The 26,830-nt window shown below is 37.6% G+C and overlaps 1 protein-coding gene across 11 annotated transcripts in view; it reads left to right on the top strand.

The window, feature by feature from the left end:
- Positions 1-26,830, top strand: part of MPDZ (multiple PDZ domain crumbs cell polarity complex component) — a 228,186-nt gene that overhangs the window by 129,953 nt on the left and 71,403 nt on the right. For 6 of the 11 annotated variants that reach the window (XM_036737847.1, XM_036737846.1, XM_036737842.1 and 3 more), the window contains exons 20-23: positions 409-693; positions 1,104-1,227; positions 17,213-17,411; positions 26,095-26,199. In XM_036737847.1, coding sequence (XP_036593742.1) covers positions 409-693; positions 1,104-1,227; positions 17,213-17,411; positions 26,095-26,199 — 713 coding nt within the window. Of the gene's footprint in view, positions 1-408; positions 694-1,103; positions 1,228-17,212; positions 17,412-20,882; positions 20,925-26,094; positions 26,200-26,830 lie in introns of all 11 variants that reach the window. The other 5 variants (XM_036737845.1, XM_036737844.1, XM_036737840.1 and 2 more) reach the window with 1 other exon arrangement.

Here is a 26,830-nt window from a genome sequence, read left to right as displayed (position 1 = left end):
CTCGTGGAAGACTCTCTATAGATTAATTCTATCCTTGGGTGAAACTGTATAGATATCCTGAGGCTCTATAAAGTAAGGATTGATTCAGAAGAGTCCAGTATTTAGCTGGTCTTGCAAGCAACACATGATAGAAGATCCACTCACTAGAACATATGCTTTGTTCCATATGGTTTGCAAAAAATATAGTATTTAAAAGAAGTTAAGAAGTTAAGAAAAGAAGAGCATTCAGTGAGTAGAAGGCTTCAAAGAGAAGGGCTGCATGCTAGCCAATACTTTTTGAATATTTAATGATTGTATTGTATTATCTCTGTCTTATTACTTTAAAATTGTAATGTTTAAAACCATACTCTACTACAGAGTTGATTAATCAATTGATTTATGGTCATGTTTCTTGATTTTTTTCATTAGGATAGTGGTGAAAATTCTTCTGATCTGCTACTTGATTTTCAAATGTCCAATGAGGATCTATACAGTAAGGATCTGATTCAAAGACAAGATGAAAACATATCTTCAGTGGGCTTGAGAATGGAAGTTTCTTCTAGCTTTACCAGCACAGATCTACTACCTGCACCAGCTACTGAGAACCTTACTGAATGTGAACATGCAGAGATGTGGACTGAATCTCAACTAGGAAATGAAGTCTTATCCAGCACACACCTTGCTTCATTTATGCTTCCTGATTCTACTGGACAAGTAAAGGCCTTTGTTTGGTGCAGATTTTATGTTGTCATTGAGGGTGGGGGACTAAGCACTTCTTTTCTGCATACCTTGGGTTAGATGATCATAAACTTAGAGCTATGAGATGCAGTAGTACATTGCTTTCATTTTACGAAAGCAGAAATGGAGACCTAGAAAAAGTAAATGATTTGCAACAAAAAGCAGTGGTAGAATTTGACCCAGGTTCTCTGACTCTAGGTCCAGCAATCTTTCCAGAATACCAGAATAAGGATCACTTTATTGATTCATTGAGTTTTAGAAAATAGCCCTATTTTAGTTATTGTCTGGTGAATTAAACCTGAACAAACTGGAGAATTTCCCTGATGTTGAAATCGTATTTCAAGTTCTGTTTTTGTTTTCACACGTCTTGTTTTTCTTCTGGCTAGAAACCAGAATCCATAATGGCAAAAGATTCCCTGGATTCCTCTGGTGAACATGCTACATTCCACAATTTATCCAAAGAGTCATTTGAGAAGACTATTATTATAGCAAAAGGCAATTCTAGTCTAGGTGAGTGCTAGCTATTCTCTGTGTATATGTATGTATGTGTTTTATATGTGCATAGTGAATTTTAAGCAAAGATTTTCTTTGGTTGCATTTTATGGATTCATGCCAGTGCTATTAGGCTCCACAAAACCATCTACAATTTCTTTTCTAAAACTAAAAAAATAGATGATTAGTACTTTTTGGTATAAATTCTGGTCAAATTGGTTAATTCATGCTTATATTTCCCCCCAGATGATTAACTACTTTGTTGGAAGACTATTTCATACTGGTAATTGTGCATATTTCTCTTAATTACTTAAAGGTGTTCATTTTCATGAAAGTAAAAATTATATCAGTAATGGAATTTATAGAAAATGATGTTAGTAATTTACAATTCCAGATTACTTGTGAAACTAAATTATTAGTTTCTTTAAATGTTGCCAGTTGTATGTAAATTGCTTGGTAGAATGAGTCCTTCTGAATATTAAACTTACTCTATTCATTGAAATACCATCTAAATGGCAGCCACAGGCAAAATCAAATATCAATTAGCTGGTCACTTTGCATGCTTCATGTCCATTACTACCCATAAGGCGTGGTAGCTTGCTACAATATACAAATACGACAGTCCTTCAAATTGGGGCAAAGAGTAAGAAGATTCCTACAAAGTATACTTTCATTTGGCAACAGAAGGTAATGGTTAAAATAAGAAATCTGATCCAGTTTTTCTCCTTATTCTTCATTGCCTTCATAGACCTGCTTCTTACAGAGAAAAGAGGTTTAGCTGTCATAGCTCTGACAGTAACAGTAAAACCAGAGAGGATAGCAAGAGACCAAGAGAAAGCTGAAGAATCAGGAGCCCAGAGTTAGAAGTATGAATGGCTGCCAGATCATGGGGTTGCTTAGTATGAGCTAGTGTTGAAAAGTGATTCTCAGGTCTTCTGAACCCCTTTGTTCTGAGGTGACCTAAGGTCTCTTTGTTCTTTTCTACTTCTTGACCCTTTGAAAGCATTCATGCAAGGGCTTCCAAATATGCATATATGAAGGAAGGGATACCATTACTTAGTGAATTTGAGTTTCCATAGGGAGGTTGACATGGTCCAAGACTGGCTGGGTTGGGTCTTGAGGTGCTGGTTAAACCACCAAGTCTCAAACAGTCCTTTCATCAGAGCTTCTTGCCTCATTTTGAGAGAATAGTTCTTAGAAACAAGATTCCTAACTGAAGCTCTGAAGAAAGCTATATATCACATACTAAAATATTACTCTACAAATGTGAGCTACTATTATGATGTGATGTAAGTATGAACTTTGAGAATTACTTTAAGTCTCAAAATACATATTGTTTTACACTGTCCTTTAGTGATGCCAGCTATGTAAAAAAGGTAGTTTCAAATCTTCCCATTGTTCTTCAGTAATGGAATAAATAAACAATTATGTTAAAATATTTTTTGCCACTGATACATTTAGAATTCATGTGTTTACTATTCTCATGATCAGTTTCCTTATTATGTAGACTTTTTGGGGTTTAAGCCCCCGTCATACCCTCAAAACCTACTCTTTTGTTTATTTTTTTAGGTCAACCTCCCAAAAGTAGTGCCTTTTTGTTCTGTATGCCAGAATTTAAGATGTGCTTTGAAGCTAACTAGATCTCATTATAATGGCTTAGCCAGAACAAACCTTTGAGACTACATGCCTTGCTCTTACATTTTAACATCTGTTTCTGATATTTATATTAATCAAAAGAATTTCCTGAGTGTATGTCATGTTCAGAGTACTGTATTAGGTGCCATAGGGGCCTACAAAAGAAGATATGACCTTTGTGCTCTTGCTCTCTCTCTCTCTCTCTCTCTCTCTCTCTCTTTCTCTCTCTCTCTCTCTCTCTTGCACGCGTGCGCACACACACACACACACACACAAATGAAATGACAAACGTTTGAATGGACCATCATATAACAAAGTACCCATTAATATAGTGTTCAACGAGAGTATGAAAGGTTGGGGAAAGGAGGCCAGTTGTATAAAATTCGTGGAAAAGTGATTTTGAGATATGTTTTGAGGAAGGCCTAGATCAAAAATCACAGAAACTCTATATTGTAAGAAACCTCTATGGCTTTCTAGTTCAATTTCTGTCTAAACAAGAATCCTCTTTGAGACCTACCCAATAAATGGCCATTCAGATTTTGCTTGAAGTAAGTCTTCGCTCAGGGCGAACTTTCTCTAAGGCAGCCGATTCCACTTTGACAGAGCTTATTATTGTTAAGATGTTTGTTTTCCCCATATCGAGCCTAAATTTGCCTCTGATACTTCTGTCCATTGCTCCTAATTTTGCCATTGGCTGCCAAGCAGAAGTGATATGATCCCCTATCTACATGCTGTCCTGTCAAATATTTGAAGACTGTTTTCATTTATCCCCTAAGTGTTCTCTTCTTTAGATGATCCTCCCCTCCCCATTTCCTTAATCATTTTGCATAAGACAGAAATTTGATGCCCTTTGCTTCCTGCTTGTACTCTTCTGGATGCTCTCCAGCTTATCAATTTCCTTCTTAAAATTTGTCACTTAACACTAACCAAAGCAGAGTAGGGCAGTACTATCACTTCACTGATCTCGGGCACTACCCTGCTTCTAATGTAACCCAAGTCCCTGAGATCCTTCTTGACCACCATGCCATAATATTGACTCATTAATTTGCTAATACTCCCATATAATTTTCAAATGAACTGCTGCCTACACATTTGTCACGCTTGTCTTCCACTAGTGAAGTTGATTTTTTAACCCAAGTTACATTACATTTATCTTTATTAAATTTGATCTTAATCAGTTCTACACCATGTTCTAATCTCTCAAGGTCTTTTTGACTCCTAACCTTGTAAACCATTATGTCAGCTCTCCTCAGCTTCTTGTCATCTTCAGTTTTGAAAAGCATGCCATCTATGCCTTTGTTCATGTCCTGGATAAAAAAGTTAAAACAGTGCCAATCCCTTCTTCCAAGATAACATCAAGCCACTACTGGTGTCTCTTCGGATCTTGACATTCAATCATGTCCAAGTCCACTTAATTGTACTATTTAGCCTACATGGCTCCATCTATAAAAATAAGATTAAAGAATTTGTCAAATACTTTGCTAAAATTTAGTTACACTGTATCTATTGTATTTCCCGGTTCAACCAGTCTAGTAATTCTGCCCGAAGAAGAAATGAATTATTAGTCTCATATGACCTATTCCATGCATATATGCACACATATATACATGTATGTATATATATTTCATTAAATATTTCCCAATTAAATTTTTAAAAATTTAACATTCATTTTTAAAAAATTTTGAGTTCCAAATTTTCTCCCTCCCTTGTCCCTACTCCTTAAGAAGGCAAGAAATAGGATACTGATTATACATGTGAAGTCCAGCAAATCATATTTCTCTATTAGCCATGTTGCAAAAGAAAACACACAAAAGACCCCAAAATAGAGTTTAAAATGCTTCCATCTATACTTATAGTTCATCAATTCTCTTTCTGGAGATAGCATTTTTTCATCATGTGTCCTTTGGAATTGTCTTGATCATTGTCTTGACCATATTAGCTAAGTCTTTCACAGTTGATCATCATTAGAATATTGCTGATGCTATGTACAATGTTCCCCTGATTCTGCTCACTTCACTTTGCATCAGTTCGTGACAAGTCTTCTCAGGTTTTTCTGAAATCATCCTGCTCATAATTTCTTATAGCTTCTGCTCATTATTTCTGTATTACAATAGTAATCCATCACAATCGCATACTACACCTTTTAGAAAACCTATTCCTAATAAATAGGTTTTATATAGCAATATGGCACCTGGGTGGCACAGTGGATAGAGTTCTGGGCCTGGAGTCAGGAAGACTTCTTCCTGAGTTCAAATTTGGCCTCAGACATTTTCTAGCTGTGTGACCCTGTTTGCCTTAGTTTCCTCATTTGTAAAATGAGCTGGAGAAGGAAATGGCAAACCACTCCAGTATCTTTGCCAAGAAAACCCCAAATGGAGTCACAAAGGGTCAGCATGACCAAAACAACTGAACAACAACAAAATTTTTTAAAAAGCTCTTCTGGTTCTTTGTGATCACTGCTTCCTTTTTCTAGATGTTCATCAACCATCTCTTTACAAATAAAATCTAGAATTTTTCCAGAAGTAGAAGTCATGATTATTGGCTTATAGTTTGCAGGTTCTATTTAATTTTCCCTTTTAAAAAATTGGAACATATGCTTTTCTTCAGTTTATAGTACTTATCTTGGCCTCCATTATTTTCAAAACTCATTGACAGTAGTTAAGAAAACACATCCTCCAAATGGAGAGAAAGGGAGATGGTAAGAAAAATCATCTATTCAAAGTCACAGAGATGGGAATGAATATAACATGTTTAGGGAATAGAATATAGATTAGACTTCAATTAAGTTGAACGAACATTTATTGAGTATCTGCTGCGTGTTCTGTGAAATCCTATTTTAGCGCTGTTCATGACCCTGGATTCTTGAAGGCTGTGCCAATAGGATAAAAGTCCTGCCACATTCTACCATGTGGGAAGAGCTTAAAGAAAGTCTTAAAGTTTAGACTGATTATACCTTAACAAATAGTTAAGACTGGTTATTGATATAGGAATCAAATCAGAATCATCTGATTGTGTCTGTATTCAGATAATAGATGAATTAAAGCAAAATTGAAAGCATTACATTAGAAGAAAGCTTATACTATCTGTCTTGAACTTATTAACTGTTGTATCATTCAATCGATCAGAGATACAAATTAAGCTACTAATATGTTCCAGGCACTATGCTAGGTATGGGTGATACAAACTTTTAATAATTCAACAGTCTCTTGAACCAACTGTATATATTAGTCTGGATAACAGTCACCTTTTGCATCATTGTTTTCCCTCTGTGCGCAGAGCCAGCATTCTGGATCATGTTCTTACCACCCCTTGTCTAGACTATTTCAATAACCTTTTAATTGATTTCCTTTTAGTCTCTTCCATTTTCAATTTTTTGTCCAAACATTTGCAAAAATTATTTTCCTAAGGCATTGCTCTGACTATGCTGCTCTACTCATTGGTCCTTTCTTGCTTCAAGAATTATATACAGCGTCTTCAGTCTTACATTGAAGGCTGTCAAAAATGTCTCTGTAGCCAGAATGGCCTTTGTTTTCTTTGAATGACTCAGCTTACCTCATTGAGCCTCTGGACACTGTGGCTTGCTCTTCCGGGGCGGGAGGCCCAGGGAGCATTCCAGGAGGCAGACAACTTCCTGTGTGATGAGTCATGGGGCTGGCTGAGGGGAGGTGTTAACGGCTATGCTAGGGGGAGGGGCCAAGTCAAGAACCAATCGGCCCTGGTCGTTCAGGCGGTGCTTGATGATGTCAAAAACTCTATAAGAGGGGAGAGGACAGCTGGAAGATTCTCTCTTTTCCTTTTCCGGTTGGAGCCAGAGACAGTTACAACGACAGTTACAGCGACAGTTACAGCGACAGTTACGGCAGTTACGTCAGTTACAGCCACAGCCACAGACACAGCTGAAACAGGAGCTGCCAGTAGCAGAGCTGACCTACGGGAGGAAGCTGAACAAAGACTTCAGGCAGTTACAGCGACAGTTACAGCTACAGTTGGAGCCAGAGGCAGTTACAGAGGCAGTTACGACAGTTACGTCAGTTACAGCCACAGCCACAGACACAGCTGAAGCAGGAGCTGCCAGTAGCAGAGCTGACCTACGGGAGAAAGCTGAACAAAGACTTCAGGCCAGTGGGTAATCTTATTACCATAGAGGGGGAAACATGATTTTGCTTTACGCAATCATGCTTCTCTGTAGCCTCCTGGTTACTCTTTCAAGGCGTACTTATTGGGCCTGGAAGCTTTTGATCAATATATCAAAATGGGGTTGCTGGTTCATGGGTTGGTTACTGTGGAGCCTAAATAAATGTTTTGATTCTTCTGCCTTCTACTTTGAGAGTTTCTTATATCCGGCGATTCCGAACGTTTCAGACATGTTTATGATCCTATTTGAGATTATAAACTCTGCCTTCCTACTACATTTGGCGACGAGGATGGGATTCGAACCCACGCGTGCATAGCACAATGGATTAGCAAGCCAAGAACAAGTCAAGAACCAATCGGCCCTGGTCGTTCAGGCGGTGCTTGATGATGTCAAAAACTCTATAAGAGGGGAGAGGACAGCTGGAAGATTCTCTCTTTTCCTTTTCCGGTTGGAGCCAGAGACAGTTACAACGACAGTTACAGCAACAGTTACAGCGACAGTTACGGCAGTTACGTCAGTTACAGCCACAGCCACAGACACAGCTGAAACAGGAGCTGCCAGTAGCAGAGCTGACCTACGGGAGGAAGCTGAACAAAGACTTCAGGCAGTTACAGCGACAGTTACAGCTACAGTTGGAGCCAGAGGCAGTTACAGAGGCAGTTACGACAGTTACGTCAGTTACAGCCACAGCCACAGACACAGCTGAAGCAGGAGCTGCCAGTAGCAGAGCTGACCTACGGGAGAAAGCTGAACAAAGACTTCAGGCCAGTGGGTAATCTTATTACCATAGAGGGGGAAACATGATTTTGCTTTACGCAATCATGCTTCTCTGTAGCCTCCTGGTTACTCTTTCAAGGCGTACTTATTGGGCCTGGAAGCTTTTGATCAATATATCAAAATGGGGTTGCTGGTTCATGGGTTGGTTACTGTGGAGCCTAAATAAATGTTTTGATTCTTCTGCCTTCTACTTTGAGAGTTTCTTATATCCGGCGATTCCGAACGTTTCAGACATGTTTATGATCCTATTTGAGATTATAAACTCTGCCTTCCTAATGCAGTCTCCTAGCTATATTGTCAGATTTTTCTCCTAAAGCTGTCATTCATCCCTCTATGTTAAGGCTCAACAGGCATATTGGTTACTGACTTTTTTCTGAACTCACATTCTACTCTCCACCTCAGTGAACTTGCACGGTCTCTCCTCGGCTCCACCCTGAAGGTCCTGAAATGTTGTTCATTGCCCAGCTCAAGTGCCACCTCCTACAGAGAACCTGACCTTAGTTGTTAGTACCCTTGTCTTCCTTAGAGTACCTTGCATATCCTTATGTGTCAACATAATTTGTTCCCTTATGAAAAGTTCTTTGGGGGAAGGAATGATTATTTTTTTTTTATTTCGTACACCCAAGTTCTTTGGAGGAAGCAATTATTGTCTTTTTTAAAAGGATTTATATCCCCAGCTCCTTCCAGATACTCAGTACTTAATATTTATTGACTTGAACAGTATGAAATAAAACTTGTCTTGGAGTGGAAATTTTTCATAAAAGAGTACTGAAAAATAAGGTTGGCAAAGAGTAAGGGGCAATTGATAGAGAGCTTTGAATGTTCGATTAAGAAGGTAGATTGATACAGTTGGCAGTAGGAAGTGTAAGTGATGGGTAGAGAATAGTGTATGTTGGAAATGGCAGATGCTAAAGTCCTTAGACATTCGAGAGAGATCCAGACAATTCTAAGACATTAGTCAATCAAGTATTAAGCATGTTCAGGGACCTTACATTCCAGCAGAGGAAACGGAACATAGTATCTCTCACCCATGTTCCCTAATTTATGTTAAATTAAACTTTGTACATTTAATTGTGAAACAAGATACAATGGCCTACACTGAGAAAATTAATTTGTCAAGGAATTTTCCCTTAAAATGTGTTGTGAAAGTGGGTTGCATTAAATTCATTGCATCAAAGTGTGCCAAAGCCCAATATTTGTGACTAAATGAATCCAGCAGGATTTTCCATTTATAAAATTCACCCTGAACTCAAGTAACCCTGTGAATTCATGTGCACCTCAACCTAACCAACTATTACCTGTGGAGGATATAGAACACATGTTAGAGGTCACATAGGGAGTGGGAATGCCTGCCTCTGTGACATTTTGTGCACATTTCTGCAGGCTGCTGAATGAATGATCTCTCTTCAGAGTTGGGGCCAGAGGGAGGATTATCCTTCTTTGCAGTAAGGGGATTACACAGGCAAAAACCAAGCAGTTTAATTCAAGGGACATTTACTGAGTATCTCTTCATGGAAACACCAAATCATTGGCTCTGGTCATCATAAAGGACTATATGGAATAAAAGTTTTAATAATGCCTGGGTCATAGTACAGTGCTCTGCAAAAGTAGTTGCTTAATTAATGCTTTTCAAATGAATTTATAGCTAAGCGCTTTAAATATGTCAAGTAATTTGAAAGAATATTGTTTAAATAACTCAAACACTTAATGCAAAATTTTCCCTAAGCAACATTTACCTACTTGAATTGATGAATGGAAAGAGCCCAGAATACTTGGGTATCTTAACCGTTCTAAAATTAAACTTTTGTTGTTGTTGTTGTTGCAATGGCCATCTGACTCTCTGCTAAGGTCTTCATCAGATGTTGCATGTTGCCATGTTGCAGTGGTTTTTGCAATGTCAGAAGAGATCCACTCAATCCATACTTTATTACATTTAGATTTGAAGTTAAAGCATAGCATCTGTCTTAAGCTAATGAATAATTATTTTTTACAATAGAACCATAATTCACAATTATATTCATCTTAATGCCTGGATCAGAGCATTGGCCTTCATGGGTCTCCTAGAACATATAGCCCCATTCATAAGAACCCATTCATTATACTAGCATTTTACTGTCACCTTATCTAATTTTTGTTTTGTGCACAGTAAATGAAACAACTTCTCTTAGAAGTTACGGTTAGCAGGGAAGAGACATCGTTGGTGTCCTTGAAGTGAGGTCATACTCCAGGAAGAGAAACTTCTCCATCTTTGCCTTTTCAGAGTAGACATTATGTACAGCTCATTTAAGGAAGGTCTTTGGTGGTGATAAGTCACTGGTATAGTCTAAACTATCAGCATGCAAAGGGTCAGGGTGGAGTGCAGTGACATTGAAAGAAAAGTTGATATGATGTTGATAGTCCTTCCATTCCTCAGATTCTTTCTTTCTTTGCAAGTTCTCTTTCTGGACTTACAGTATCTCTAAGTCTTGACTTGAGAAGACATGCACTGGCTCTTCTATGTGTTCACTAGGGGTTTTCTCATGGAAACAGAACTTGCCTTATTTGGGGTGGGGCAGGAGGGGAAGAAATATGAAGATTTGGGCAAAGGAAAATACCAAATGGAGCAAACAATCTGGCAGTGACGAGATGGATTAATTCTGACTGAGCTATCTACTTTTTGCTTGACTCTCTGCTAAGGCCTTCATCAATCACCCTTGTTCATGCCCACTTCAGGAGTAATAGCCACCAACGGTAACAAGCCATTTTGTTTTGTGTTTAAATATATTTTTCCTTTTTTTCATTTGAACTCTTTTTCTACTTTGAGACCCTGTGTTTCACTAACATAGCCACAACTTTGCACACAGAGCTTAGCTGATTTTAATTTTTAAGTGAAAGCTAAATCAGGTAAGGTTTAATACCATCGAAAGCTGCAGCTGTGCCAACAAATTCATTTTAGATCTGGCATTGTGTTCCTTTTAATGTCATCAACTGTGACTTGCAGTAGCACTTTAAAGAACCATGACATTGTTAGTTTTCACTTTTGATTAAATAATCTATACCAAGATGATTAAACACTTGGAAAATAGGAAAAGGTAAAAATGTCATTGTTCTTCTTAATGTAGGGGAAGCCTTTGAAGCATCAGTAGTTTTATTGTTAAATATCAAATAAAAGGGGGTTGTTTTAGTTTTTCCTGGTAAGAATAAACTCTCTTTTTACTCCTTTATAATTCCTTATTCATCCGGGCCTAAACTATAGTTCATTTCTGAGGTGCCCACATTTTCATTTTCATTTCTTCTGTTATGTTATTCATTCATTTATTAAATTAAGCGAAAGTTCAATAATTCAAAAATATTTGCTAAGTACCTACTATATATGAGACTTTGTGTTAGCTGCTGGAGATACAAGGATAAAATTAATTAGTATCTGCCCTCAAGGATCTTAAATTCAGATGGTAGGTACAATGTATACATATATAAATAATGAAAATGTATGAACAAAATAATTTCAAGATGGAGAGAGGGCTAATAACTATGAGGATCAGAAATGGCTTTGTGCCAGAGGTGAGTTGTACTTTGAAGGAAGCAAGGAATTCATTGAGACATAGGTGAAGGGAAATGGCTGGAGGTGGAGGACCCCTGGTGCAGTCATGGAGCCGTGTTGTCTATGGGGAACAGCTAGCAGCTTGACTCTGATGGAGGACGCCTCAGAGGGAATGATAAGAAGTAATACTGGAAAGGCAAGTGGGAGTCATATTGTAGCATGTTTCAGATGGTAGGCTGAGGATTTTGTATGGTAGTAGGGATCTGCTGGTGATTTTTGAGGTGCAATTGGCAGAGGCCTGGGGATTTAGAGAATAACAACATGGTCAGTTTTGTCATTTAGGAATATCCATTTGGCATCTTTGTGAAGGATAGATTGGAAAGGAATGAAAACAATGTCTGGAAAACCAATTAGGAGAGGCGTTACAGTTTTGGTGAGAAATAAGAGCCTGAACTGGGATTGAGCTTTTATGTATGGTGAAAGGGGGATGTCTGTGATTGATGTGGAATCAGGATCAACATGACTAGAAACCAAATGAAGATTGAAGGGGAACAGGTAAGATGTTTTGGTCCTAAGGCTGACAACGTGGGTGACTGGAAAGATGGTGGTGCTAACAATAGAAATGAGAAAGTTTGAAAATTGAAAGGGTTTGAGGAAAATACATTGAGTTACTCTTTGGACTTGTGGTTGAGATGCTTTGAGGATATCCACATGGAGATTTCCAGCTGTCAGTTGTTTATTTAGGAATAAAGTTTAGAAGACAGATTAGGCCTTGGATATGTAGGTTTGGAAGTCATCTGCAAAGAAAATGATAATTTAAACCATGAGAGCTGATTAACTCCCCAAAGGAAAGAATATATAGAGAAAAGAGAAGATGGCTCAGGATAGAACCTTGAGGCATGGCTGTAATTAGTGTGTGGAAGGAGGATGATATATCAGCTTGGAGCCTAACAAGCAGTAATTAGACAGGTAGGAGGAAAATGAAGATTGAGTAGTATCCCAGAAACCCAAGGGAGGAGATTATGTAAGAGGAAGGAGTGGTCAGCAATGTCAAAAGCTGCAGATAGGTAAAAATGATGAGGACTGGGTGGGGGAAAGGCTATTGGATTCAGCCAGTTATGAGATCATTCTCCATCTTGGATAGAACAGTTTCAGATAAGTGGTAGAGTCAAAAGCCTGATTTCAAGGAATTGAGAAGTGATTGGGAGGCGTGGAAATGTATGCTGTAAATAAATACAACACCCATAAGGTGTTTGTGCTGGAATGGACCCCTGGGATCATCTAGTCCTACTTTGTCATGTCACAAGGAAGGATACTGAAGGCCAGAGAAAGTAAGTTACTTGACCAAAGCTAAGTCAGCTGATAAATGGTGGAGCCAAAACAGGAAGTGAGGTGTTCTAAATCCTGTTGTAGTGTTTGCTATATACTGCCTCACTAAGAAGAACATAATATTTTTAGGGCTTTGCCCTCCTTATTAGTTTAGTTAACTAGAACCTGATGGGGTGGTTTAAAATAGTCTCTTTATAATAACAGACAGTTAATCCTTGAGTGGCATGCTCAATTTAGAGAATTTTCCCATTATTTCATTTATAAAAAAACTCATTAAAAAGTATGCTTTCTGAACAGCAAATAATTATTAAAACATTTCAGGTAAAATGGTCACAAAGAAAATTTATAGATCTTTGATATATATCCTATTAAATTCTTTCACTATACAGAAACTGCTTCAATTAGGAAATAATTTTTCAAGATGTTCCTATATCTTAGGTTAATTGTTTATTCCCCTCTGTACTTTTCAACTCTCTTTTGAAATGAACAATAGATATGATTTTGATGGGCCAGCCTTTGGAGCAAGAAATACCAGGGTTCAAGACCTATTCCTGATACATAGTAGCTATAGCTTCTAAGTTGCCAGTACCCTGGGTCATTGTCTAAGACTAAATTTTAGACAAATTGTCCATGTGCATCAAATCTGCATCAGTGAAGGGTGAAGGGAGTTTTCATACCAGACGTTCCCCACACTGCTGAAATCACAGGTCTAGATTTTAAACAATTACTATTATTTCAGGAAAGCTAAATAATGTTAGAAAATTAATTGCTGGCTCTGTGTTTGCTAGTGGGAGTATATTTGTTGAATTTACCTATTTCTGTTCATTGTTCAGTTCTATACAAGACACTATGCTAGATACAACGAGGGAGGGACGTGGATGAATAAAAAGCAGGAAATCACTTATGGATTGTTAAGAACATTTAGGTCGCACAGTTGATGGAGCACTAGACCTGAAGTCAGAAAGACCTGAGTTAAAATCTGGTCTCAGACCAGCTGAGTGGCCCTGGGCAAGTCACTTAACCTCTGCCTCAGTTTCCTCATCTATAAAAATGAAGATAATAATACTTGCCTCCCAGGGTTTTTGTGGATCAAATAAGATAATATCTATAAAGAGCTTAACACGATGCCTGGCACATAGTAAGTGCTATATAGGTGTTAGCTATTATTGTTTTGTACAGCAATACTTGATGGTGACAATCTGATCCCTGTAGAAATAGGAATTGTTTTAATAGACATAGAATAAGATGGGGTGGGAGGAGGAGAGAGAGAGAAGTCTAGGCAGAAAGAATAGCATGAGCAAAAATACAAAGTCTGAAAAATACTGGGTCGGTTTGGGGAATTTGAGATAAGGCCAAATTGGTGCTATGTTGTATAAGACAGTAAAAGCCAAGCTAAGGAATTTAGATTTTGTCTATTTGATTGAACAGCCATTAAAAGTTTTGAAGAAAGATAATGATATCATTCATTAATTTAACTACTATGTATCTAATACCTACTGTGTGCAAAGTACTGCTAATGAGAATAGTGCCTTCATGAAATTAAAATTTGCCAGAAGTCAAATGCATTGTGTTTTAGAATGGAAGGAGATGTCTAGAGGCTGTAGACTAGAGAGTAGTTAGGAAGGTGCTGTAATAGTCTAGGAAAGATATAATAAGAATCTAAATATTAATGAACATTTGGAATTGAGAAACATTACAGAGATTACAAATCTTAGTGACTGAATGGTTATTCTGTGGTAATGAGAATAGAGAAAGAAGTATGTATAGAATAATTTTACATATATACCTATTTGTGACTAATGATAGCCATCTCTAGGGTGAGGCAGAGAGGAGAGGGAAGAAAAAAAGGAAGAAAATTTACTTGATAATTTTGCCATGTATTTGAAAGGAATAGCAAGTTATGCATAGAAGATTGCCAGTTCCATATGCAATCATCCTTTTTTTCATACTTTCTTATGGAAATGCTTGTTTTATTCCATAAATTAAAAATAAAATAATTTATAAAAAAGAAAGGTATGCTATTTAATTTGTAGAGATTTTGAGCCTGGAAACCAGCACCCCTTCAAGAGGGGAGATCCACAGAAAGTGAAAGTCAGGTTAAAGCCAAGAATTAAGTAGTGAGGAAGTCCAGGTGATTAGTTCAAATTATGCCTTTGAAAAATTTTGATGTAGATAGATGTGATGAGGTTAATGGAAGACTTTTTTTGTTTTTTTTTCCATGCAGTCAGTAAACCTGTATTAAGCATCTACTATGTACCAGGAGCTTTGCTAAGCACTGATGATAGAAAGACAAATGACAGCTCTGATTTCAAGGATTACATTCTAATGGGGGAGATAGCATGCAAGCAACTATGTACAAACAAGATATTTACAGGATAAATTGGAGCTCGTCGAAAGAGGGAATTAAGGTAGATTAGGAAATGTTTCTCAGAGAAGGGGGATTTTAGCTAGGACCTGAAGGAAGCTAGGGAAGCCAGGAAGTAGAAGTGAGGAGGGAGGGTGTCTCATTGTGGGGAATAGCCAGTGCTGAGGCATAGAGATGGGAGACAGAGTATCATGTGTGAGGAATAGAAAGACTAGTTTGGCTTGATCAGAAATTGTGGGAGTGGGAATAATGCCTACTAAAACTAGAAAGATATACTGGGGCCAGGAAGTGTAGGACTTTTAAAAGTTAAACTGAGTAGATTTAATATTTATTTGAGAGGCAATAGGGAGTTACTAGAGTTGGTTAAGTAGGAGAGTCACAGGGTCAGATCTGTGTTTTTGAAAAATTACCTTGGCAGTTGTATGTGGAATGGACTGGAGTGCGGAAGAGAGTTAAGGCTTAGACAAAACAATGATTGACCATCATTTGTAGGGTTGACATGTCTTGACAACCTCATGACCAGCTAAGTTAGAGGCTGTGTTTGAAAATGTCAGGGAAACTGAACTCTGGATACTCACTTAGCATAACTCATAATACATATGCTGGGACCGAGTTGGCTGGGTTTATCATTAGTGTCTCAGCCTCAGGCTCTCCCCTCCCCAATTTGTTGTCCACATAGTCATTAGAGTTCTCTTCTTGAAGCATGGATCTGACCATGTCATTCAGGCTACTCAATAAACTCTAGGGGCTCTTTGTTACCTCCAGGATCAGATATAAAGTCTTTTGTTTGTCATTTAAACCTCTTTACAGCCTAGTCCTTTCCAGCCTCCTATCCTTCCTTCCCACCACATACTCTAGAATTCAGCTTATTTGGCTTTCTTTCTCTTCCTTGTATGGGATGCAGACTGCACTATGCCTAGAATGTTCTCTTACCTCTCCTCCAAATAGAATCCCCCTCTTCTTTCAAGATAAATTTAAAAAAAAGAACTATAACATTAGCAAAGGGCCTTTCCTGGTCCTCTGAGCTCTTAGAACCTTCTTCCCCAATAAGATTCCATCAAATTGGTATGTCTTGCACCTACCAACTTAATCTGCATGTTTTCTTCCCCATTAGATTGTAAACTCCTTGAGTGAAGGGACTCCTTTTGGCTTTTTTGTATCTCTGGCATTTAGCAGGGTGTGTGCTGTAAAACAAGGATTGCTATCTTTAGTCCAACACCTATGTAGGCTAGCTGGCTTTAGCCTTTTTTGCATGGCTCTAGCCATGGTACTCTTAGTTAGGAGAGCAGTGGTATGAAATAGGGCTGAGAAAGAATGCTGGGCACTCATATTCCAAGTCTTGTCCCCCCACTCTTTGGTAGTATGACCTTGGACCAGTCACTGTAACCCTCTGAGTCTTAGCTTCCTTTTTTTTGTAAAATGGGAATACATCACTAATGGATGCCTCAGTGTTATTTTGAGAAAGTACATTGTAATCTTTGAATAGTTACATTCATTTAAGTTATTATCATTGCATCTGTAAGCCCAATCAGTCCTTGTGTTGCACATTTCAGCTAATCAGCTTTACTAAGCCTTTATTAAGCAGTTTCTATATGCAAAACTCTGCACTAGGGGGAGGTTATGCTAAGATAAAAACAAAAACAGTCCTTGCCTTTGAGAAAGTTGTATTCTACTGGGGGTGGAGGGAGGAATCAAAAATAAGAAGAAAGAATACCAGAAGATTTGAGTCCTGTGAAAACTCTTGTCAACCAATTAGAAATGGCTTCCTGTAGGAGGTATCATTGTAGCTGAACTTGGATCCTGCTTTTGGTCATAATGTGGTTTGATCAGTGAAAATTTCTCAATGTAGGCAGAAAAACAACCTAGGGAATAGTGTTTGAGTAGTGTTATCTTCTTGATTTGATAGTCAGAGGCCTGGATATTTTATTAACTGATCTATTCTGTGATACAGACCCATTTAGTTTTTAAAATTGTGAATATTGAACATTTTATCTTTAGTAAACTTCACTTAAAATTAAATTAGAATAAATTTAATTTGGAATTAAATTAATTTAAAAGTAATTTAATTTTCAGAAAATTAAATTAATTCCTTCCCCTGGTAGTTGGGTGACTTTTTTTTCCCACCAATTTGCTTTAAATAACCTAACAAAAGCCACTTTGTTCTGTCGTCTATAGTCCCCATTTAACAAAATATTGAAAACTTATGTATACAACAAAATCCTTTATTTCTTTTTCTTCATAGGAATGACGGTAAGTTCTAACAAAGATGGCTCAGGAATGATAGTTCGAAGTATCATCCATGGTGGAGCTATCAGTCGCGATGGCCGGATTGGTGTAGGGGATTGTATCTTATCCATTAATGAAGAATCTACCACCAATCTAACTAGCGCCCAGGCAAGAGCCATGTTAAGGAGACATTCTCTCATTGGATCTGACATAAAGTAAGTAATAGTTCGGAAAGAACTTTGAAAAAATTATAAACACTAAGGCCTATATGACCTATAAAATTAGAGGATCTAAAATCATTAAAATTTGTACTTTTCTTTCAAATCAACATAATATTTATTAAATATTAGCAGTTTAATTAGTTGTATATTTTAAATGTTTTGTCATGTTTTTACAATCATTTCTTCTTAGATACCCCATACTTCACACTGAATGCTTCCTATAACAAAGAAAAACATATCAAAAAAAAAATCCTTATTAACTATCACGTTCCTTGCATTAGTTCTCTTTCTTACTGCATAACAGTAGCTATTTATATTTAAATACTGCTGTTTTTTCTTTAACTTTAGTTATAGCTGGGGGATATGTTATCCATGACCTTTCTACCCCTAAGCGTGTCACTGTGAAAACCATTGGAGGATTTGGTGACACTCTGGGTCCCCAATAAATTCCAGAAGCGAGGGGCCCACTAAGAGGAAAAACTTGATTGAGCATTAGGACACCAGTGGGTTGTAGAATGATGAAGGAAGTTTCAGAGCTAAACAGCTTAACCAGAGAGTCTCAAAAATAGGCCTGGAAAAATCTCCATATCCCCCAGTGGAAGATCTCTAGTCTACCTGCCTAGGGACCTGATCGTATCTTGGCTCTGCCATTTCCCGTGTGACTTCAGTAGGTCACCTAAAACAGAATGAAACAAACAAATGAAAATCTCCATGCCTTAACTTTCTTTTTCTATCAAACGAAGGGGTTAAATTAGATGAGCTATGATGCACTTTCTAGCTCTGAATGTAGATTTCTAAATAATCAGTGCTCTTAGAGGATGACAAAATGTTAACTTTTTCAGTTTCACTGAATGTGTCATAAGATGCATACCTATTTAAAGAACTGAGCCTGATTCCTTAAGGCACCTACAAAATCAGCCTTATTGTTTTATAGCCAGTTTCTGAGGGTGATTGTTTCCTCTCATGAAAGGTAGCCTTGTTTAGTTGTGATGAACAAGGCCATGGAGTCAGAGGATCTGAGTTTGAACCCCATATCTTCTACTTAGTACCTCTTTCAAGTCACCTTTCTTTTGGTCTTGGCCTCCCTCTCCTTATAGCTGAAAATTCTGTGATCCTACATTTTCCATTCCTCTATAGGGAATATAATAGTGCCAGATCTGATGTTCATAAGCACCCAAGCATGATGTTCATCTGGAACTGGAGTTAAGATTACTTTGTGTAACTGGTTTTGTGCACTGCACATTATTTTACTTACATGCATTTTATATTACTGGTTCTCCTACAAAGAAAGTATGTTGAATTTTCATAAAGAAAAGCCACAATTGCAATCTGGTTTTCATTCTCCTTTCAATAAAAAGCAGACATATATCTTATAACATTTTTCTGGTTGACTCTGTTGGTTATATACAAAAGAGGTATTATTATTATACAACCTAGCCCCTTCCCCAGCTTCATTAATGGTTTTTCAATATTTGCATGTCTTAATTAATCCTTTATTTAAAAATCAGGTCATATAACTTTAATACTCAACCACAATGTTAAGTACAAGTGAAAATTACAAATGTTATCTAAGTATACACTAATGAAAAAAAATCATGTCTTCTTTTCAGTGTTCTTTTATACTATCATTTGTTTCTCTTCAAAAGAAAAGTGGGATATAAAGGGATAACGCCATTTATTGAAAAAATATTGATTTGTAGAGTTTATCTCTGGCATCCTATATGGATAAGGTGATGACTGAGTCTTTTCTTTTGCTGTATTATGACTTTTAAGTTTTTTGTTATTGGAGCTAATACAGATCACTTTACCTTTTCCTGAGAGATCTGAATTGGAACTCAGTACCTACTATCCTCATTGTTCTGTTATATTGCAGTATTTGTAAACTTTTGTGTGAATAGGGCCATTGTGACTATAATATGGAATGGCATGCCTCAGTCAGCTTCTGTTGGCGGCTTGAAAGGACTGAAGTGAATTCATCCCTTCTCCACAACTGAAACTGCTGCTCTTCTCTGTTGCCTCTTCTTTCAGTTCCTCACTAGAATTTATTAATTTCATGTTGAAGATAGCTTTACTCTGACTGTCAAGAGCTTCGAGGGAGGAGGTCTGATGAGTAATTTCCAAAAAATAGAGAAAAAATGGGCTAATCTTATGGGGGGAGGGGGTTAAAGCATACATATAATACTACCAAGTCTTGCTTCAGATTGCTGTAGAGTCTGGCTCACTGGGCAAAGAGTACAAAGAAGAAAGGAGATTATAAAAAGAATATATGTGTGTGTGTCTGTGTGTATGTATGTAGGTATATATGCATATATACACATATATGTATATATACATATGTATATACACAGAGATATGTATGTGTGTATGCATCTGTACACACATATATGTATAGATATAAATATGTAGACACGCACATCCCTTATAGCCCACACTAGAATGGGTGCTAAACAACAACCACAAAAAAGCCAACTTTCAGCCATTTGGGTCAGCTATCATAAGTGTTGGGTAGAGAGGGCATTTGTCCTTAGTGTTCTTCCCCTGCCACCGGACTTGCATGAAGCTAGGACCTAATTTTACTTGGATCCCATTTGATGTTCACAAAGGAAACATCACTCCCTTGTATTCTACCATACAAGAGCAGAAGCCTCACCTCTGGACCACTGAGGTTTCAATTTTGGTTTAAGATTTCTAATTGTGTTGAGAGATGAGATTAGGCTTTTTCCTACAAAGTAGGAAAAATTTGGGGGGGGGACAGGGCATATTTGGTGGATTATGGATAACTTGTATAGAGGAGATCTAAAAGAGAAAAAAAGCATCCCCAGAATGAAATATAAAGTTGCTTGGTTTTAGGAAAGGCTGTTTATTGAGAAAATGCTTCAGTATTCTTGAAAGTCACAATACATGGCAAACAATGTGTGTGTGTGTGTGTGTGTGTGTGTGTGTATGCGTATGTGTATGTAGAGAATTTTAGCTTTAAGAGTTCAAGAACAGCCAGTTTAAGTTCCAGGTTTCATTATTTTCTGGGGAAAACCAGATGTGTAGCCTCACCAGAATGCATTCTGTTTCACTTCTCACTCCACCTTGCCAGGAGCCCTTATATTTCTGTAATAATAGCCAGGGTTTTGCGCTTAGCAGCAGCTGCTAGTAACATCTGCCAGATAATTACTGAGCTGAATCAGAATTCACCTGCCTTAACCTAAAGTGTGGGATGAATTCCTGATCAAGGAATAAAAGATTGATTGCAGTTACATTTTTCCATGCTTGTTAATAATCACTGCTATAGACACCAGTAAAGAGCAGATGCTTTCCGGGGGAGGTGTAGATGGGAGGGAGGTAGAAAGAGGGGGGAGGAACAGGAGCACACACTTTTAACTACATATGTATGCATCTCACATTCAGCACAAGACACTGACATTTGTTAACACCATTGTAAAAAGATGCTGCATCGTATGCTTCACATTCTAGATCTTCTCCAGCACCTGCTGATGATCAGGCCCCCTTTTATGTGTGAGTATTGGCGATTCAAAAGCTCATTATTGCTATATGTTGCAATTTGTCTGTGAAACCATTTCATGCTTTTATAACATCCAAAAGCAGGGATGCATCCAGATATAGATTCAGCATATACATTTCAGCTTTTTTACTTATTCAAATTTAAGCATAAATTCCAGCAGGGCTGGAAAATGGTTGCTGCATTTTCAGATTGGTGATTGTTAGCCCATTTGAAAAATTGTATTTTTCTAAACGTTGAGCTTTCAAGCTTGTTTACAAGAGGATAATCCTACCCGTGAGTTCTAGCACAGTATCTGGATTAATCTCCTTGTCACATTTTCTATGGCACTAATGTTATTGGTGATATTTTTTTTTTGCCCCTTCATATATTACTGAAGCCTAGTTTATTTTTAAGTGTGTATATATATATATACATATACATGTGTATGTATATACATATATTTAACACTAGCTGTCAAATAAGTTATCTTCAATGTGTTCCATTTGTGGTACATAACCCAGTTTCAGTTTTCTTTGTTGGTGGTTTAGAGGTTGTTTTGTGTGACTGTGTGGCCAAGCGTGTGTTCGGTGCCCTCATTGCACTGCATGCACCCTTGCATTATCAGATGTTGGTGTTGCTGGTTCTCTTCTCTTCGCTTGGATAAATACTTATGAAACTGCCTTTTCCCCCTCAGGTTTCTGTCTGGCAGGCATCTGTAGAGAGCTTTTATTGGTCAAAGAAGGAAAATGAGAAAAGGATCTAGAACAGAGCTCTTTACACAGCACTTGTATGGAAGCTTAACATCTCATACATAAATTAAAAATGTTTCACTGGGTTTTGTTTTCTCTTCATTTGGTTCTCATGTTCTTTCCTCATTACTTTCCTAGATTTTTCTTCCAGATTTCTATATTGTGATTTAGATAGTTAATGATATTTTTAGACCTGTCACCTATCTCATATAAACTCTTGAGGACCTTAGTTTAAGTACTCATTTCCTCCATATTTAACATCATGGACTCTCCTGGCATTCATTTATTCACTTACTTGTTCATTCAACAAATATACCATAATTAGAGGCAACATGATGGAGTGAGGTTAGAGACTGCCTCTGATATACTAGCTGTGCAGCTATGGGCAAATCACCTAAACTCTTAATAGCCTAGGCAAATCTTTAAGACTCTAAGTTATAAATGAATTTTATACCTCATTTGGAGAGCATTTTCTTATTGGGAGTTCCCAAAACTTATGCAATCACTGGTCTGCACTGTCTATCCCTTTTCCCCCACCAAAGGTGTTGCGGGGTAGTGGTGGGGAAGAATTATGTAATGCAATGTGCTAGATTTTGGGGGAGATGGATAAACTAAACAGAAATTCTGCTCTCGTAGGGCTTACGATTCAGATTTTTATTATTTCTTCTGAAGAGTTTCAGTACTTCTTCATTGCTTCATAAAGCACCTTTGTGAGGCAAATGCCTATCTCTTCATTACTATTTTGAAGATTAGATGAACGTAGAGGTTAATGTCAGGATTCATGGCCTTGCTAGTCAGGTGGAGCAAAAGAAGATACAAGCCAGGGACACCCAGACAGATCATTGCAGGATGGGAGCTGGGATCGCTATTAAAGACCAGTGCTCTGAGGAGTTACCTCAAGTTGGAGAAATAATCCAGCTTTCCCTCTATGTTACTATGTGTACCTTCACTTCTCTGCTTCAGTCTCTGCCTCTATAATAATATCCCTACTCATCTTAGTCCCTTGAATGTTATCAACCTGAATATACTGTGATACTAACATATCCTGGCCTTTATATTTATACTTGTTGGGCTCCGTATTTGGACCTCAGGAGGATACTGCCCTCTCCTTGCTCTATCATTTGTCTAGCATATGGCATGCCTCCTTAAAATGCCATCACACAATTAATTGCCATGCCTAAGATTAAACAGTTATTAATTTTTTTCTAGAATTTTTTAGTTCTCCTGAATTCCAGGTTGAAACTAAATCCAATAAATTGTGTTTCCTCTTTCATTGGCTAATGTACATCACCTGGTAAAAATGTATACAAGTGGTTCCATAGGGTTGATGTATCTTAGGTAAGAGTGTATCTACATAATACGTTAGTGTTTTGGGTTAACATGCTAATTAACAGGACCTAGTGATGGGCATTGAAAGGTGAAAGGGAATAGAGTCTCCCACTTAAAACTATATAATTTCTTCATTTGATAAATTAGATCACATGAGTAGCATAAAAAGATAATCCTCAGACCTGCCAGAAAATACTGAATTTTCATGTAAATATCACCCTTGTGTTGATTTTGTAGGTATTTTTCACATTATTTATAATCTCTGTATCATGCAGTTGTTGGTCCATAAGTACACTTTAGTTACATGAATACACAGGCTTGATCTCATTTAACGTATTTAACTTGCCCCACTACTCATTGATCTCTAGCTCAAGTTCCAACTAGGGAGCCCAAAGTATGGTGCACTAAGTAACATAATGGGGCAAAAGCCAAATACTTTGCCCACAGTGGGATACTGAGCAATCCACAAAGCAACTGAAGGCAGTACCTAGCACAGTGCAATAGTTACTCCAAGAGCATTTAGTGAATGAGCAAATGAATGCTTGTATTTTATATGCCAAGTTAACTTTTTCTCAATATCATTAGAGGAAGTTTGTGAAGGAAAAAGAGATATTTTTGACATAGTTTAAACAATTTGCTGTCATATTTCAGAGTCTGAGGCTCACCACTTGGTAGGGCTTCCATGCGGTCCTTCATAGTGCTTGCTAATTAAAATGACTGGTTTAGATGTCCAGAAGGAGTAGCAGTAGTCCTGGATAGACAAAGCTAGTGCAGCGGGCTGCTGAATTTGATGTGCCCTGGAACCTGGACAAGTTCAGAGGACTTTGATGCTTCACGTGGCTTTTCATATTTCCAATACCAAGAAATCATTATAAGCCTTATTATTATTTGGGAATTGCCATAAATTTCAACATTTATTAATCACTACTATCATGGTTTCCTGTGAACTTTCAATGGAAAGATTTGGCTGCTTATGTTCCTGCAACACAAAATGAAAACCAATGCTACTTAAATGATATTCGATCAACAAGCATTTATTAAACATCCCCTATGTGCTGGATATACAAAGATGCAGGTGAAATAGGCTCTGCCCTTAAGGAGCTTACATTCTGTCAGAGAGATGATATGTGCATGTATAGGTATGTGCAAATTAGATGCAAGTTGATTTAGGCCAGGAGGACACTAACAGTTTGGTGTATCAAGAAAGTGGTGCTAGGATTGAGTCCTGCATTATTCTAAGGATTATAAGAAGCCAAGGTGAGGTAGAAGACAGTACATTCTAAGTATGTGGGACAGCCTATGCAAAGGAAATGGAGGGTGGTGTTTGAAACACTAAGAAGGCCAGTTTGACTAGAACTTAAGGTACATGAAGGAGAATAATGTGCAGTAAAGCTAGAAATGGAGGTTGGGGCCAGATTAGGAATGACTTTAAATGTCAATCAGAGGAGCTGACATTTGATGTTAGAATAATAGAGAATCACTGAAGTTTATTAACAAATATTTGCAGTTTCATGTGTAGTCATCATTTTATTATGCTATGTTATAGAAATGCTTGTTTTATTTCATAATTTAAAAATAAAATAATTTTTTTTAAAAAGGAATAACATGGTCAGACCAGTACTTTAGGAAAATTGCTTTGTCACCTGTGTGGAAAATGGAATAGAGAGGGGCGAGATGAGACAGAGAGAATACATTAGGAGGATATAGTCCAGATGAGAGTTTTTCAGGACTTCAACTGAGGTGGTAGATGTGTCAGTGGAGAGAAGGGGATACACTTGAGAAATGTTGTGGAGGTAGAAACAGTAAGATTTGGGAACTGATTGGATATGTGGGATGAGGGAGAGTGAAGAGTCAGGGAGCACTCTGTGGATGCAAATTGAGGTTGTACCATTGACAGAAATAGGGAAGTTTGAGAGAAGAGTGAATTTTGGGGAAAAGATAACGAGTTCTCTTTTCGACATGATGAGTTTGAGATACCTACAGGACATCTAATTAAAAGCGTTCAATAGGTAGTTGGTGATGTAGGACTATAGCTCAAGAGAAGGTCTAGGGCTGGATATATAGATCTGACAGTCATTTGCATAGAGATGATCATTAAATTATTGAGAGCTGATGAGGTCACTAAGTTAAAGAGTGTTGAGCAAGAATAGAAGGAAGCCAAGGAAAGAGCACTGGGGTATAGCCACTATTTGGGGGCATGATGCAGATGATAAGCCGCCAAAGGAGACCAAGGGATAGTTGGATAGGTGAGAAAACTAAGAGAGAACAGTAAAATAAAAGTAAAATCCCAGGTCAGAGAGGAGAAAGTGTTCAGCAGTGTCAATTGATGACAAAAAATTAAGAAATATGAGGCTTGATAAAAAGCCATTACATTCGTCAACGAAGAGGCTATTGGATAAATCATTGTGAGTTGAATGATGAGGACTCAAGCCAAATCGCATAAAGTTGGTAATTGCCTTCACTCAGAGGCCATGATAGTAAGTGACTTTTTCTAGGGCATTATTTCATGTGCCAATGCTACTAATTCAGCTTTGTTCAACACACATTTTTTAAAGTGCCTTTACGTGCCTAGCTCTGCTCAGTACTGGAGATACCAAAGATGAAAATAATAATGATGATAAGCACTTTCCACGAGTTTGCAGTCTAATTGGGGTTTAGTGTACTACGTTTACACCAGTATGATACAATGTAGAATGTGATAAAAGCAAGAGAAGAGCCAGAAAAAATGCAGTCCATAAATTTGAGGAGAGGGAAATTTCTCAGGGAATGCTTACTAGAAAAGATAAAGGAATAGTTTCTAATGGGCAGGAATGAGGAAAGAATGCATTCAAAATATGGGGGAGAGCCTTTTAAAAATTGTTTACTTTAATTACAAATGACAAATAGATTTTCAGAGGTTCTTTAACTTCCTAATTTGGTTTCTTTTAGTATATTACACTTTTTAGCATAATGGGCTCAGAAGGATGGTTAACTTTTCTATGAATATGACTATTAAGGATGCTGACATTGCATTTTTGCCCTTTTGGAAGGTTCTCTTATTTTTTCCTCAACGTTCTGCTAATCTTTGCTACCCCTTTTTACTTGGATGTAATCTCTTATTTTCTAGGGTTACATATGTGCCTGCGGAGCTTTTGGAAGAGTACCGAGCAAATTTAGGACACCAGTCTGGGGAAGCAATGTCGCTCGATATGTTTTCATCTTACACTGCCAGGTAATCGAAATACTCTTAGTAACTGGACCAAAAGAATTTAGTAAAACTGAAAGACCATGGCTGAGCTCAACATTTCCACTCATATCTATGCTGCCATTCAAATCCTAGAGCTTAGTTGTGTGGAAGGGACAGAGCTGGAAGCATGAGCTCTTTCATATTTTCCAAATGTGAGCAACTATTCTAAAATTTGTTTTTCTACTTTTAAAGTAGATTATTAGAATGCTGTACACTTCTGCATGGACAGCTAGGTGCTGCAGTGGATAGAGTGCCAGGCCTGAAGTTAGTAAGACTAATCTTGAGTTCAAATCTGGCCTCAGATACTTACTAGCTGTGTGACCCTGGGCAAGTCACCTAACCTTATTTGCCTCAATTTCCTCATCTGTAAAATGTCGGAGAAGTAAATAGCAAACCACTTCAGTATCTTTGCCAAGAAAACCCCAAATGGAGTTGTGAAGAGTCAGACACAGTTGAACAACTAAACTTTTGTGTAATGCCACTCACATAGAGGCCTTCAAGCAGCGTTAGAATCATTCTTTTCAAGGGTCCTAATACTAAGGAAAAGTTTAATCTAGAAAATATAGAAAAATATGGAAAATATACTATGAACCCAAAAAGTACCGGCAATAAAAAA

The sequence above is a fragment of the Trichosurus vulpecula genome, chromosome 9, assembly GCF_011100635.1.
Source record: "Trichosurus vulpecula isolate mTriVul1 chromosome 9, mTriVul1.pri, whole genome shotgun sequence".
Lineage (NCBI taxonomy): Eukaryota > Metazoa > Chordata > Mammalia > Diprotodontia > Phalangeridae > Trichosurus > Trichosurus vulpecula.
Note: the sequence above shows the minus strand (reverse complement) of the source record. Positions and strands in the feature narration are given on the sequence as shown.